The sequence below is a fragment of the Ostrinia nubilalis genome, chromosome 8, assembly GCF_963855985.1.
Source record: "Ostrinia nubilalis chromosome 8, ilOstNubi1.1, whole genome shotgun sequence".
NCBI lineage: Eukaryota > Metazoa > Arthropoda > Insecta > Lepidoptera > Crambidae > Ostrinia > Ostrinia nubilalis.
Window position 1 is genome coordinate 1,030,318 of NC_087095.1, and position 15,753 is coordinate 1,046,070.

Consider the following 15,753-nt stretch of genomic DNA (forward strand, 5'->3'; position numbering starts at 1 on the left):
TTTAGGTAGGGTAGACATATGTATAAATGACATCATTTTATTTAGGTAATTAGTTTACAGTTTAGGATAACTGCAGCTCCTAACTTCTAAGACCTTCTATTTTTTCGGTACGTAACCCTTCCGTTATTCAAAAGAAGCATCTAAGATAATTACTAAATAATTTTGCTTGTTTAATTGCTATAGCGTCCTTAATAACGTCAATTTACCATTTATCCCCTATCTGAGCCAATTTACAGTAACTACTTCGTAACAATTAGAAAATAGTTATCCAATTTGTCACTTGATCACGATGTTTGATTGCTTAATAAGGGCAAATTAAGCAAATTTCCCGTATTAAGTAATCAACCCCTTTTCGCTGTTGAATTACGTTACGTGTTACTATATTTTGCCTGCTGCTTCACTCGGATGAAATCTGATTGTCACAGAAATAACGTTACAATGAGAAACAGTTTTATTTCAGAAATGTTGTAATCTACTATAAAATAACATAAATGAAGAGGTTTTTCTTATTTTTCTCATTAATTTTCAGTATAGAACTGAAAAAACGGAGTATGCTGATTTCACGATCTGAAATGAAATTGAAAACGTTTATGTAATGCAGGTTAACAATACGAAAACCTAAATGCATCGAAGTTTATGATACCTACCGAAAGGTAAGCGGGATAAGAAATTGTTATCACCCCAAGACCTTTGATCATCACGGGCCTCTGTAAAAAAAACAATGATAGGAAATTCTGAGTGGGGAATTTTGGTACAAAAACTTGTTTTTTTACAAATTTTGGAGGTAGAACTTCACTGTAGAGGGCATCATCATTCATAATTATCAAAAAGCAAGTAAATTACCTGTGCTTGCAGCATGGCAAGTGCCAGCAGCTTTCGAGTGCCAGTGGTGGAGGCTTGGCAGTTCTGCCAACCGGACCAGTACATGTCCGTAGACAGACTTGCTGCCTGAAAGCAAAAGCACAGTTTATCTTAACGTCACCAACATTCCAGTCTTGTTTTAAGTTCAGGGACCTAGACGTGTGGCACTTCTTGATCGCTCCGAAAATCGAATTCCTTCACGGAGCAAAGAATTCCATAAAAAACGCCTTTTTCGCCTCTTAACAGGGGGCAGAACTGCTGCGGGCATCGAGATAATAGGCTAGTTTCCTAAAAAAATTTTTTTAGCCCGTCATGTTTAATATCAAAAAATATTGGATACATATATTTTTATTTGTCAATCTAACAAATAATTACATAGTTATGGTGCGTTGAAGTTCCGCACGACGTCACAACGTGCGGCACTTTTATGCACGCATTGACGTCACGGGCCTCTTCTTATGAACTTTGGCGCGCTTTATCTCTTTAAATTTTCATTAGTTTGAAAAAGTGAAAAATACGTGTAGAGTATTTTTTGATAAGTTAATTGACGGACTAATTAAAAGTCTTGCTTTTTGACCCAGGAAACGTCCCTAATACCTCGATAGTGATGTCTCCGCCAGACCACATGAGGAAACCAGTGCTGAGTAGCATCGCAAGTCCAGTGAAGATCGTCGCCAAAACATTCCCCAGTGTTCGCTCGGAGCTCTGAGGAACAGTAAAGCTAATGACATATTGGGTACCGACTGCTCAGGTAATTTGAAGGACCAAAATGATCCCTGAAGAAATATGCCAAATAAAAAAAATGTTTATCTACTCGCAAACTGTAGGTACACTTACCACCATCTGGAACAATAATAGGACTATGACGTATGTGTTCAATATTATTTGGGCCCCGAAAATTGGACCGAATGAGGCTTGGGCTAGTTCGATGCACCTGAAAGACATCAAGTGTTTGATTTATATTAAACTTTCATGTTACATTTCTTACTAAATTCTCAATATTAATTATAATATCGTCTGAGGTCGTTTAAAAGAAACCCGAACACTGTTACTGTAGTTTGTACGACTGACTGTACCACGGACAAAAATATTGTGCAAATGCGGGTGGGTGAAGAAACTTCATCGCGCCCGAGCAGACAACGCCGCATCTCTTCAGCATCTTCAGTCTGCCCGCAACCATCAACCATCACTCGTGCAACAACCGAGTCGAACGAGATATCGGGAAGGAAATACCTTTTTATCTTTTTTAAAAGTCCTTGTGTGTTTTCAAAGTTGTCAAATCCCGTAATAGTGAGAATTTAGTGTTTGTTTTATTTGTTGTAGCTAGTTATGGCCACTCCTTACGCTAACTAACGGTACTTTTTTAATACTTGCGTACTTGAGAGTCTTCGCGTGAAGTTGGATCCCAACTTTAAGAGATTCTTCATATTTTTTTTCCTTCTCCGTTGGACTCAAGTTTTGTTCGAAGACCTTACTGAGGTTACGGAAGTAGTTTCCCAAGTTCTTATACTGGTGTTCAAGTGCGACTATGATGCTTATCATAATTATGTAGACTCCAAACACTCGGGACATGAAGATCCACCAAATGACGTAGAACATGATCCGTGCCATACCAGCCAGCGTGCTTCTGTCTCCTACATCAGGCCACGCAGTAACCACCGTCGTGAACGTTGCATCTGAAATAAACAACTTTCCATGTAGGTATTGTGACCAATTTAGGTAAGTAGGCATGCTAATTTTGAGTTCTATAAAAGTACGAAAATTGCCCCTTAAGTAATAAATGTAGCTTTGCAAAAACTTGCAGGCAATTTAGGTTTCTGTAGATAACATTTGTCTGAATATGAGTTCAGTCAGTCGGTAAATTCGCGTTCAGAGGAAAGTTTCAAAAGTGATTTTATACGGTAAAACGGGCCGTATTGTATTGTATTGTATGAGTATTAAATATAGTATTTAATGGTCATAGCTAACTGTGCAGGATATATCCTTTGTAGTAAAATAATAAAGTAAATCTTTACCTGACGAAATTAAATTAGCGAATGCGTCAATCCCGTAAGATACAACGGATATGATACATAGACCTACTAATGCAGTCGCATAAATTATGGCTTTTCTAATAGTGTCTTTCTCAATTTTTTCGTCATTGACTTTTTCTTTAAGGTCCAAGCAGAGTAGATACACCAGTTCTTTTAACTTTTCCCCGTGGTGAGTCAGGATCAACCGGTACGTGGCTAATATAGGATGAGAGATACAAAATACCAGCCTATCGGAATGCTGCTTCTCATTCAGATTCTGCTGGGTATAAAACGCCCCCCATTCCGTAACCACAAATACGTAAGTCGTTACGTTCATTATTTTCGTGAAGGAGTCGTAAAAAGTAATGAATGATTTGGAAAATATGAAATCCTTTGACCAAAAGTTTGGTAATCCGAGGAGGTATATTAGCCGACAGACTTGAAAAAAGAATCTTGAGATTTTGTTTGTCTCGTCGGAAGTTCCTGGGTTCTCCATTGCACGTGAAATTAGTGCTACTCACAGTAGTTGATAGCCGCGTATGGCAGCGCTAGATGTTGTATTTCAATAATTATTTAACCCTATCAAAACCGTCGATTAGATAGGTAGAGTTAGATAATTGTTCTTATTATTTAACTGGTAGACAGGGTCGAATCGTTGAAACAAACTACTTTAATATTTATTACGTAAAACCTAGTGTCTGCCCGAGACTTTGCTCGTGTGGATTTAGATTTTCATAACGATTTTCTGAGACTTTCTTCTCTACTACTTAAATCTTCTTAGGATTGAGTGAGCTTCTTCTACGTAGGTAAATATTTTTTTTAAAGATCTCCTTTACTGGGTATTAAATTGACTTGATTATTATAATATTTACTTGACAATGATTTCATGCAAACTGCACGAAGCCCTAGCATCTAAAATGAAAGAACAACGGTCTGTGACTGTGACACTTTCTCTTGGCAGCAAAAGGGAAATGCAGATTCGGAATATGTGGGTAGTTGAACGGAAAGCATGGTCGATCTATAGTACTTTAGTGTATAAATCTGGTGTTATTTTGTGTTTTAAAGTGCAGTGAGGTGATAAATATATTACATCATGGAAACTTTGCTCTGTGATGGAAACACTTCGAATTATAGCGCGCATTGAGTGTGAAATGGGCTGTCGTATGAACAACCCGCTTTGGTTGGACCTGATGGGGTCTTGAATCTTGTTTACGGGCACTACCTACTTACTTATAGGTACTCCGTACTCCACGAAAAGCAATAGAACTAAAGCACCTAGGTATGTTCTATTGTTTCTATTAAATCAAAACTCAAAAAGCTTATACCCAGAGCCGTAAAATATCTCATTAAAAAAAAACCTTGATAAAAAAACGAAAAAAGGCTGTCATATAAATGTCAAACTTTCTTTGGCTAATTTTTAATTTACCCACAAAAATTTGCCAATAAACGTTTCAAATTAAAATAAAATTATAAATCATTCCGTAGGTTTTAATGAATTACATTATTTGTGATTATGTACAGACTTAGATATCAACATATCCAATACCTTAGATCGAGGTTATGATTGGGACCTTCCAGTGGTTGTTTATCGACTGAACTTTGTTTTTTTGCTAAAATGCGAACGTATTCGCGCAAGCGGCCTGTCTACCAGGCGATCAAGGGTGTGTCGGAACTGTGTCGGCTGTGCCTGGGCCGAGACGAGGTGTCGGTGCCGATCTTCGACGACGCGGACCAGCTTTGCGCCGCCCTGTCGCTGCGGATCATGATCTGTGTGGGGCTGGAGGTGAGGCTATCATAAGTAAGCACCAGATTATTACCAATTTTCTTGGTGTTTAGTCTAGTCTGTAGTCATAGTTGTGTAAATAGCCAGTGCTTTTTTGTGTTAATTTTGCATGAGTAACTTTTTTAACTTTGTAGATTGGACATAGATTGTATTATCAGTAAAATTTTTACTCTAAAGCAAACATACATTCTTATAAGAGGTGAATTTTACCCATTTGAAAGTAGCAACGTTCATCATTGACTCAATTAATTAAAAATAAATTCTCCTTCTTTTGTCTTTGGAATTGCCAGGGCCAATAAGTTAATTGATTGAGCATTCAGTAGTGATTACAGTAAACTTTTTGAGATAAATGTTTACGTTTAGCATTAGTTATCCTAGATCGAATACCTGAATATAATTTAATATTTTAGATGACTCGTGACAGCGATCTACCTAATGCAATATGCGTAGAATGTTATAAACAATTGGAACAGTGCTATACATTCCGTAAAAAGTGTGAAGTGACGTATCAAAAGCTGAAGGCTCATGTGTTGGCTATGAAAGGGAGACATTTAAACCCCACGGCCATGAAGACTACGGAAGCAGCTGACAGCGAGCCTTCTCCAGTTGAGAGCAACGAGCAGGAACAATTAGTTTTGACCTACGACGAAGCCCAGCAGATGCAATTACTCAATCTAGTCAATTCCAATAGTGTGCAGTTAGATACAACTGAGGTAAGGTCTATTTTGTAAACAAGTACTCATTTTTATCTGTAAACATGTATAGTAGACTTTAACAATCTTGCTTTATCCCCAGAACATATATGACACAGCAACGTTGGAAGTTTTATCAAATGAATTAGAGAAATCAACATGTGATGAAGTAAATGTATGTATGTTTTATTTTCATTTATAACATTGTTTTTAGTGTAACATTTTGTTGTTAGACTAACCTTTTTGTTCATTCTCCAGACTATTACAGTTGATGAATCGATACCGAACCCCAGTACAACTCCGTTAGAAATAGAAGAGAGCACCTCTGACCTCTCCCTGATAATGTCCACGATGCTGCTGGAGCTAGGCGTTCTCGGGCAAGAGGGCGAGGGCCTGATCCTCGCAGACAAGGACCTCAGGACTGTGGAGCTGGAAGGAGCAGATAACACCAAGGTCATACTGCAACTAGTAGAAGAAGACGAGGTTAGTCAGCAAGTCAGTTAGGTAGTTACAAATTGGCAGAAACATTATACGAGTAATTATAAAATATGTATAGAAAAAGATTGGGTATTCTCTGAAGGAGAATATATTTATCTACCCACATAATTGCAAATATCATAATTCAACTATCACAATGCTAACCATAGAATTGGAAGTCATTATTTACAGTTGTAATATTTTAAGAAATCAATATTTTAATTTGATAAGAAATCAAGAGATATTGTGTAATATACTTGTTTGAGTGGTGATCATCTTTAAAGCTAATGTATGTAATCGAATTTCTTTTCAGGAAGAAAAAGATGTACCTGTAGAGATTAATAAAAAAACCATAGAAGTTGAACCTTTATATACCTTAACTTTATTAAAGGAGGGTATAATAAAATCGAACAAACCAAGACAGCAAGCAAGCAAGACAAGTAAGACAAGCAAAGAAAAAGGGACTAAGGGAGAGTAAGTTACTGTAATGTTCAAATGAATTCTTCTTTTTACTGGCGAGATGCTTTAATGTGTATTTTTTTAAAACCTTTCTTCATCGTTCATCTTGAATTTTATTTTCCTACCCACCTTGTTGTCTTGCGTCTTATGCCAAATAAAGTTATTATTATTTCTCTTTGCATGCACTTTTCTAGTACGTGATTGATAGTTATTTTATTTTTAATTAAAAAAAAGACCGTTGCCAGTGCCTGATTTGCATATGAAGGTGAAGGCGATCTTAGAGCCTTGCCACACTGGCGAATTGCAAGCGTTTTCAAAGCGGAGCGGCGACACAGCGAACACGTAACGTTTCCGTCTAGAGTTTTCGTCGCGTCGCCGCTCCGCTTTGAAATCGCTTGCAATTCGCCAGTGTGGCAAGGCTCTTAGTGTCAGTGCAAATGGGCCACCGACCACAGCCACCGGTGCACGGTGGCGACCACGTGAATGCGACGATTTTGTATAGACGCGTCACACACGTGTATCCGGCCGCCACGTGTACAGTAGTGTCCGCAACTCGCCACTATACAAAAAGTGTGTTAAGTCGGCGTCGCTGGCCACCGGTGGCTGTGGTCGGTGGCCCATTTGCGTCGAGCCTTAGGGCGTCGAGTAGTGATAAGTTTTCGGCCGTTTGGTGTAGTGGTTTGAAACGGACTACTATTCCGGAGGTAGCGGGTTCGATTCTCGCACTGTACAAACATTTGTGTGCATGAACATATGTTTGTATTGGACTGTGTGTTTTCTATGTATAATATTATGTATGTATTTACAAAAAAAAAGTATTTAAGTATGTTTATATTCGTTGTCTAGTACCCATAGTATAAGCTTTGAATGCTTAGTTTGGCGATTATCACACTGCACCGCGCTCCGCCGCGGTACGCGGGACGACAAATTTAATAATTGAATGCAAGTTCAGTTTGTATAGAAAACATGCGCGGCACAACACACTGACAACGCGTCTGCGCGCCGGATTCTTTATATGTAGCCACGCGGACCGCGGTGCAGTGTGATAATCGTCTTTGGGACTAGAAGCGCAATGTAAAATGTCGTCGGATATTTATTTATTATTGATTAACGTCGGCGTGCCCCCAGCACGACGTGCCGCGTGTGCGCGAAGCGGTTCACGTCGCGCAGCGTGCTGGCGCGTCACGCGCGCGTGCACTCGGGCGCGCGGCCGCACGCGTGCGCCACGTGCGGCCGCCGCTTCGCGCAGCGCGCCGTGCTCAAGCGACACGAGCTCGTGCATCGCGGTACGTACTTTGTTTCATTATTTATTTTGATAAATAGGTGAATAACAAGTTATTTATTTTATTTATTTAAAGACTTTATTGCACACACAACAATGTTCCGTACAAAAAGGCGAGCTTAATGCCATACGTCATTCTCTGCCAGCTGACCTTGAGCAAAACAGATAAAAGTTAGCAACATGTAAACATTTATAGATTCTCAGAGGTAACTTATGTACATACTTTTTATTGTGTTTTAACTCACCTTTAATGTGGGGTGGGTAGGTGGTTAAGTATTGAAGCAGAAAAGGACAATTTTAATCTGCCATACACCTTTGATTGTTGGCTGAAATCTGTATTCATGATATTATTTTTCTGTTTGTAATTGTAAAGTTTTTTTCTACCACAGTGCTTCTACCTACAGTTAGCGCGCGCGAACACGTGCCAGTAGAGAGGATATTTAGGCTGAGTTGTACCACCTAACATTGACGATAACCGGTGTTTTTGTACTATGGAGTTTGACAGATTTTTGACGTTTGTCAAAGTTAAAGTAAGATGGTGCAACCCAGCCTTAGATAGCAGAATTCTGCACATAATAACAGCACGTTTTCATGCTCCCTTTTAAAAACGAATTCGAAAATCAATCTGTCATGAATGTAAGTCAGGCCACAGAATAATAATAAGTACCTACTACGTACAGAAGTTTTACTTCGCGAAGGTATTTAAAAAAATGTATGCTCAATGTCATTAACAATATGGTGTAATTGAGGAGTGTCTATTCAAAAGGGGATATTTACATTTTTATTATTTATTAAACTGAGTATGCAGTCTTGTTCTTAGTGCTGAATACTCACTTTCGTCACTTGAATCTTAATCAAAACGGGATATTCTCCCAAGTAAAGCAGCTTCAAATATGAGTGTTCATTTCAGAACAGGATATTTACACTTACAAAATTTAAAAAATAATAGTTATTTTTCATTTCATAACAAGAGAGGATATTTACAATACAAATATTTACACTATACCAATTAGCCGTTTCAAAACGGGATATTTACTTTTACATAGTGTTTTATTTCCTTTAACTTTATGCTTTAGGATTTATTTTTAGACATTTTACTCTGTAGAACGGAACGCAAAATTAACGTAAAACGGAATCTATGTTGTGTGATTGTCTGACACCTGATATTGGACAAATCAGGATTTGAATGTCTAATAATAAAAAAAATATAATTCTGTTCAGTAGCGTCTTTAATTTTGGTCATTATTATTATTAAAAAAAAAGAATAATCTGTGTTTTATCAGGCCTGTTCATCTCCGCGAGTTTACATCGAAAACAAAACACGCACGATGGCCCACCTACAGGATACTATTCGACAAGGCCTCACATACGAGCGAACTTTGACTTACGCACGCGTATTCTTGTGTATGACGGAAGAAAATAAATAAAATGGTACTAAATACTGTGCAGTATTTATCTGCCTAAATAATAATAAAAACACAGAATGTACATTTTTAAGTTGCCTCAAGACACTGAGAGGTAAATAAGTAGTTAATATTATTCATGATAATTCATGCTAAATCATGTATTTCCTCCGCCATTTTCCACAGTTTGGCACCTCACGTCACATCATTTTACCGAAGTCAGCCCTATAGCTTCGGCGCAGTGCCGATCACTGACGTTTGTCAACAAAATGGTGCTTGACTCTTGAGACCAGCTAAATTACACCATATTGTTAATGACATTGAGCATAATTTTTTTTAAATACCTTCGCGAAGTAAAACTTCTGTACGTAGTACTTATTATTATTCTGTGGTTTTATTATCATTTAAAATCTTGAGATGTACAATACAAAAGAGGATATTTACAAAATAGTAGGCTCAACTAAAGGGGATATTTACAGTAAGTACAGAACAAAGGGGGATATTATAAAAGATCCGTGTCAAAAGAGGATATTATGATTTTTCTGAACTCTGTAACTTTAAATTAACAAGTCATATTTTTTGGCAAAAAGTGTAGTTAGAACACTGTAATGAAATAGTTTCATAACAGAAATAATGCTTTTCGGTAGGTCTGTAAATATTTCCCATATAAGTTTTTCCCATTTTGTGAAAAATAAGATAGAATGTAGGTATCCCCTTTTGAAAAGACACTCCTCAATTTAGCCTGTCTCAAGAGTCAAGCACCATTTTGTTGATAAACGTCAGTGATCGGCACTGCGCCGAAGCTATAGGGCTGACTTCGGTAAAATGATGTGACGTGAGGTGCCAAACTGCGGAAAATGGCGGAGGAAATACATGATTTAGCCTCAGGATTTAGCATGAATTATCATGAATAATATTAACTACTTATTTACCTCTCAGTGTCTTGAGGCAACTTAAAAAAAGTACATTCTGTGTTTTTATTATTATATTTAGGCAGTTAAATACTGCACAGTATTTAGTACACCATTTTCTTTATTTTCTTCCATCATACACAAGAATACGCGTCAATGTTCGCTCGTATGTGAGGCCTTGTCGAATAGTATCCTGTAGGTGGGCCATCGTGCGTGTTTTGTTTTCGATGTAAACTCGCGGAGATGAACAGGCCTGGTCAGGCTATTAAAGGGTCCCGTGGTTGCAGAGAAGCGTCCATTCGCGTGCACGCAATGCCCGAAGAGCTTCACGCAGCGCGGCGCGCTCGAGCAGCACGCGCGCAAGCACGCGCCGCCGCACGCGCGCGCGCTCGCGTTACACAGCTGCCCCGCCTGCGACAAAGTCTTCCTCTACGCCTCCGGTGAGTTATCTATGCTTTCATCATCATCCGGCTTTTTTTACCCGTGGTCCCCCCAACATGTCCCCCTGTGTGGGTCCACGGGTATTTTTTTCTACCCGTTGTCCCACCGTTCTGAACAGTGTTTGCCAGTGGGTCTACGGGTAATTTATTTTAACCATGGTTCCACCGCACTAAGTGGCAAACATTGCATGTCACCTAGGTATCTATAATATTATAAAAAATCTATAATTAATTATAGAAAATAATTATAGGTAGGTACGGCACCATCATAGATTTATGACTTAATTCCTATGTTCATATTTATTTGAGAATAAAGGATACATCGAAATTAATAATTGCAAGAACATTTTTTATAATATCTTCACATCACACATGTGGGTTAAAGTCACTCATATCCTACTAGGCAATGTTTGCCACTTAGTGCGGTGGGACCATGGTTAAAATAAATTACCCGTAGACCCACTGGCAAACACTGTTCAGAACGGTGGGACAACGGGTAAAAAAAATTACCCGTGGACCCACCAGGGGGACATGTTGGGGGGACCACGGGTAAAAGCCGTCATCATCATCATTTCGGCCACAGGACGTCCACTGCTGAACATTGGCATATCTTTTCTTCGGTTACTAAACCTTTGTTTGTCACCTGTCATCCGCTTTGCAATGGAGGGAAGTTGAACCTTAACTTCGAACTTCTTCTATGTTCTTCTGATTAATTTCGTTGCGGGTCCAATGACAGTTTAACTTTCCCCCGGGACAAACTTGACTTTCAATGGTTGGGTTTTTATTGGCGGTCAAGCTGTAGATCCTGGATACGCAGGAGTTGCAGCGGTGGGAACGTGAGGTGGGAATAATCCCGTCCCATAGGCCTCCCCTAATGCCAGTCTTCGTTTCAATCAAGTGATGGAGGGTAGACTAAGATTTTCAGAAGGGAAGAATCCTCCTCCAGTCAAAATAGAGTCTTTATCACGTTTCCTTGATAATGTTGAAAGAATAATGAATTACTGCGATGATCTTGTAATTCTTGGGGACTTCAACCTTGGATTTATTCAGTGGGAGCCTAAGCAGAGTCACCCTCAAATGTTTCCAACCAATTATAACAACCCTTTGGGCTATAAAATGGTCGACTTTATTTCCTGTAACAATCTTTATCAATTGAATTGTATAAGAAACGACGATGGAAAATATCTCGATCTCATTTTGTGTAATTTTCAGAATGCTTCTGTGTCGGGTCCTTTATGCAGCCTGAGCAAGTGTAACAGATACCACCCTAGTTTATTATTGATATTATACAACGATAGTATTAATTATTTGCGACCAAAGACAGATACTAGGTATAATTACTATAAGGCAGATTACGAAGCGATTTTTCTGAAACTGAAGTCTATTGATTGGATCAGTGAACTTACTTGTTGCGCGGATGTTGATGAAATGGTAGCGAAGCTTTACAAGTACTTAAATAATGCCATTGAGGAGTTTGTGCCGAGAAAAAGACCTACTAGGCCTGGTTATCCGTGCTGGTTTAATACATCTCTTATTAAAATGCTATCTGAAAAAAATAAAATTCGCAAAAGATATCTTAAATTTGGAAACCCGCGTGATAAGCTGGAATTCGAACTTCTTCGAAGACGATCTCACAAGCTTCACAACACATGTCTTCGAGACTACAAAAACTTAATACAATCACACATGCATATTAATCCAAAGGCATTTTGGAGTTATGTTAAGAGCAAAAGGGGTGGCCTCTCAACAATACCTACAAATATGGAGTTAAATGGTGCAATTGCACAATCTGGTGCCGATGTAGCCAACTTTTTTGCTCAGCACTTCTGTTCTGTTTATTCAGAACCGGTGCCTTCACCAACTGTCGATCCCTCTGCCCTCGGTTATGAATTGCCCTTGAACGATAAACATATCGCTTCACTAAGCTTCACTGAGAGACAAGTACTCAATGCGATTAAAAGGTTGGACGCATTCAAAGGGGCTGGCCCAGACGCTATACCTCCCCTATTCATCAAGCGCTGTGGCCCTGATCTAGCATTGCCACTGTCAATTATCTTTAACTGCTCGCTTCGAACAGGTGTTTTCCCCAGTACATGGAAGGAGGCTCCAGTCATACCAGTCTTCAAAAAAGGTCGGCAAGACGATATTAAGAACTATCGTCCTATCTCAATACTCTCATGTTTCCCAAAGATATTCGAGTCTGTGCTATGTCCAATCGTGTCAGCCTTTGTCGATGACATGCTATCGGATCATCAGCATGGTTTCCGGGCTGGTCGTTCTACACTGACGAATCTCATACCTTTTATATCCGATCTATGTGAGGAAGTAGATAGAGGCTCCCAAGTAGATGCAGTATACACTGATTTTAGCAGCGCATTTGATAAGGTCGATCATAGGCTTCTCTTGGAAAAACTGAGTGTACTTGGTGTGAGTGGTTCTCTGCTGAACTGGTTTAGGTCATACTTGACACACAGGCACCAACGTGTTGCAGTTAATGGCTATGACTCGGACACATATCTGTCTAAGTCTGGAGTTCCCCAGGGTTCACACCTGGGCCCGGTCCTCTTCTTAATTTTTATCAACGACCTAACAGCTCAAATCAAACATTGCAAAATATCCATGTTCGCCGATGATCTTAAGGTTTACAGAACTGTTGGGTCCCTTGCTGACTCCAACCTTATACAAATAGATCTAAACAAAATAAAAGATTGGTGTGACGCCAACAATATGACCCTGAATCCTACTAAATGCTTTCACATTAAATATGCCAGAAAAAGAAAGGCGCTTGCTACCACCTATAGGATCGATAACGTAGTCAGTGGCGGCGTAAGGCGTAGGCGACGTGGGCCACCGCCTACGGCCTCGCGGAACAAGGGGCCTCGCGCATCAAAAATTTTGCTCACATGTCAAATTCAACTTTTAAATACTATTAAATACTAGCTTTTGCCCGCGGTTTCACCCGCGTGAAATTTAGTAGGTATGTCACAGATCGTCATAAATTATAGCCTATATGTTAATCTGGGTTATAAACCGTAATACTGTAAAGTTTCAACAAAATCCGTTCAGTAGTTTTTGCGTGAAAAAGTAACAAACATCCAGACATCCAAACATCCAGACATCATGACATCCAAACTTTCGCATTTATAATATTAGTAGGATAAATTATTGATAGCTAAACAATGCAGTTAAAAAATTTTTTTTCCAAACAAATTCAGCCATAATCAGACACAAAATTAAGCAACAACACGGTTTTAAGTGACTAACATTATTCCTTGGCGCAAAATTCCTTTAAAAATAATCACTGAATCAAGAAATCAGAAACTGTCAATGAATAGACCATTGACCCGTTTTTTTTATTATTTCATAAAATCCGTCTTCAGGTCGCCACAGAACAAGGCCTCGCGAAATCTGTCTTGCCCACATCAAATTTAGGTCTTGCCCCGCCACTGAACGTAGTACTTGGTGAAGTTGGGGAAATTCGGGATCTGGGCGTTGTCATCGACAGCAAGTTAACTTTTATCTCTCATGTTGATAAGACGGTCACTAAGGCTGCCCGTATGCTTGGCTTTCTAAAACGAAATAGTAAAGGTTTTAAGCAGAGCACTAAAATCATCCTCTATAATGCACTGGTGCGCAGTAACCTAGAGTATGCTTCCACATCATGGAATCCATATTACGCCATACACTCTCAGAGGGTGGAAAGTGTTCAGCGAGCTTTCACCAGACATCTTGCCTTCTGCTCTAGCGAATTTTCCCATAGAGCTCCCTATACACAGCGCCTCGACAAGCTCAAAATGTCTTCTCTCAGCGACCGTAGACTTCTTTTAAGCATGTGTTTTTTGCACAAACTTTTGAATGGTCAGGTGAGGTGTAGCAGTCTCCTTCAGCGTATCTGCCTCTCCATACCATACAGATATCCTAGACACATAATCACCAAGATTTTCAAGATACCGGCTACGAAAACCAATTTGGGTCGTCAATCTCCTATGTACAGACTCCTTAATGACTACAACACACTACAGAGCAAGGTTCGGGATTTAGATGTATTTTACGATAAGCACCCTAAATTTAAAGATAAATTGCATAAGCACTTAAGTTCTGCGATGTAGGGCACGCTTTTTTTTTCTTGTTATTACTTATTAGTTTTCTTTTTTTGGTTTGGCGAGTCGCTTTTGTATTCGTTTTAAATCTCCGTCTGAATGTTGTGCTTACCCTTAAGTGACATATATATCAGAAATGTTATGTTCATAAATGTTAATCATAAGAGTATAATATATATGTTGTTGGTATGCCATATAAATAAATAAATAAAATAAATAAATAAATAAAAGAAGGGCGGTTACTTTTCCACTGCGCCTACAGTACGCCCCTGCCCGTCAGTATTGATTTCTATGTTCCATATTGTTAAATCAATAAACTGAAAAAGTACCCAACTACCCACCCACTTATAACATCTAATAAAAGCGGAAACCGCGCTATCTCCGCGCGACACTGAATGCGCCTTTATTTTAAGTCTTATATTAAAGAGTTAAAGTTCAAAATCTATTTTGAGGTAGTTCTAGTGGTGTACTAAAGCCTGGTCCGTGAGCACGTAGAATTTTGTCCAATAACCCCCAGCTACCCATCCTTATCGCTCGCGCGTAATTATGTTGCTATCGCGCTCGCACACTCACTGCGGGTGCCAGTCGAACAGTCGCGACAGCAATATAATTACGCGCGAGCGATAAGGATGGGTAGCTAGGGGTCATTGGACAAAATTTTACGTGCTCACGGACCGGGCTTTACATTTTGAGGGGTAGTTACTTTTCCTCTGCCACCTGCCGCCCTTTCTACTTTCCCTTCTGTTAAATCAATAATAGTAGGGCGTTGATATAACTTCTGTAGCGCGTTGCAAATGCGACTAACGCGCGTTAGTAGCGATGCTGTCGCTCGTTAGCGAAACGCGCGACAGCATTACAAAAAGTCTCCGTGACAGGATCTAAACCAGCGGTTCCCAAACTTATTTTGCCTACTGCCCACTTTGAGAATAAATTCTTTTTAGCGCCCCCATTTGTAGTCGAGTGTCGAGTGCTCAGTCGGTGTCTAAGAGTCTAGTAAATGACGCCTCCCAAGCCTCTACACAAGGTCCCGATTTTTTTTCTGGGTCTCTTACCGCCCCCCTTTAAGCCTGAAGCGCCCACAAGGGGGCGTTATCGCCCACTTTGGGAAAGACTGATCTAAACCTAAGCCATCTCCCTCAGGCCTGAGCCGGCACATGCCGGTGCACACAGGGCGGCGCTACCACTGTGCTACCTGTGGCCGCGCATACTCCGATCCTAGCGCGTTGCGACGACACGCGCGGAGACACCACACCCTCCCCGGGGAGACCACGCCCCCTCCGCCGCAGGACTGAGGCGTATACGAAGCTCAGAGGTACACCAACAACCTCGGCCT

At 39.8% G+C, this 15,753-nt stretch overlaps 2 protein-coding genes across 3 annotated transcripts; one reads left to right on the plus strand and one right to left on the minus strand.

Moving 5' to 3' along the window:
• Positions 1-472: 472 nt before the first annotated feature.
• Positions 473-4,475, minus strand: LOC135073700 (odorant receptor 94b-like). Of its 2 annotated transcripts, none has more exons than XM_063967837.1 (7): positions 4,420-4,475; positions 2,240-2,537; positions 1,699-1,795; positions 1,459-1,566; positions 844-948; positions 648-707; positions 473-567 (listed from the first exon to the last, which is right to left on the minus strand). In XM_063967837.1, exons 2-7 carry the CDS (start codon positions 2,470-2,472, stop codon positions 526-528), a joined length of 645 nt encoding a protein of 214 aa, XP_063823907.1. In that variant the 5' UTR covers positions 2,473-2,537; positions 4,420-4,475; the 3' UTR covers positions 473-525. The 2 variants fall into 2 exon arrangements, with proteins under 2 accessions (XP_063823907.1, XP_063823906.1); XM_063967836.1 differs by lacking the exon at positions 4,420-4,475 and adding an exon at positions 2,877-3,369.
• On the plus strand, positions 4,463-15,712 carry LOC135074101 (zinc finger protein 200-like). The gene is made up of 8 exons (XM_063968409.1): positions 4,463-4,656; positions 5,067-5,369; positions 5,452-5,523; positions 5,607-5,831; positions 6,139-6,299; positions 7,413-7,570; positions 10,168-10,320; positions 15,561-15,712. Exons 1-8 carry the CDS (start codon positions 4,489-4,491, stop codon positions 15,710-15,712), a joined length of 1,392 nt encoding a protein of 463 aa, XP_063824479.1. The 5' UTR covers positions 4,463-4,488.
• Positions 15,713-15,753: the final 41 nt, after the last annotated feature.

Excerpts from the sequence above, each read along its gene's own strand:
- LOC135073700 (XM_063967836.1), bottom strand. The coding sequence starts at position 3,369 with ATGGAGAACCCAGGAACTTCCGACGAGACAAACAAAATCTCAAGATTC. Across the intron at positions 708-843 it reads TTGCCATGCTGCAAGCACAG|AGGCCCGTGATGATCAAAGG; the intron begins GTAATTTACTTG and ends TTTTTTTTACAG. Across the intron at positions 568-647 it reads CTTATCCCGCTTACCTTTCG|ATCGTGAAATCAGCATACTC; the intron begins GTAGGTATCATA and ends ATTTCATTTCAG.
- LOC135074101 (XM_063968409.1), top strand. The coding sequence starts at position 4,489 with ATGCGAACGTATTCGCGCAAGCGGCCTGTCTACCAGGCGATCAAGGGT. Across the intron at positions 7,571-10,167 it reads ACACGAGCTCGTGCATCGCG|AGAAGCGTCCATTCGCGTGC; the intron begins GTACGTACTTTG and ends CCGTGGTTGCAG. Across the intron at positions 10,321-15,560 it reads AGTCTTCCTCTACGCCTCCG|GCCTGAGCCGGCACATGCCG; the intron begins GTGAGTTATCTA and ends CATCTCCCTCAG.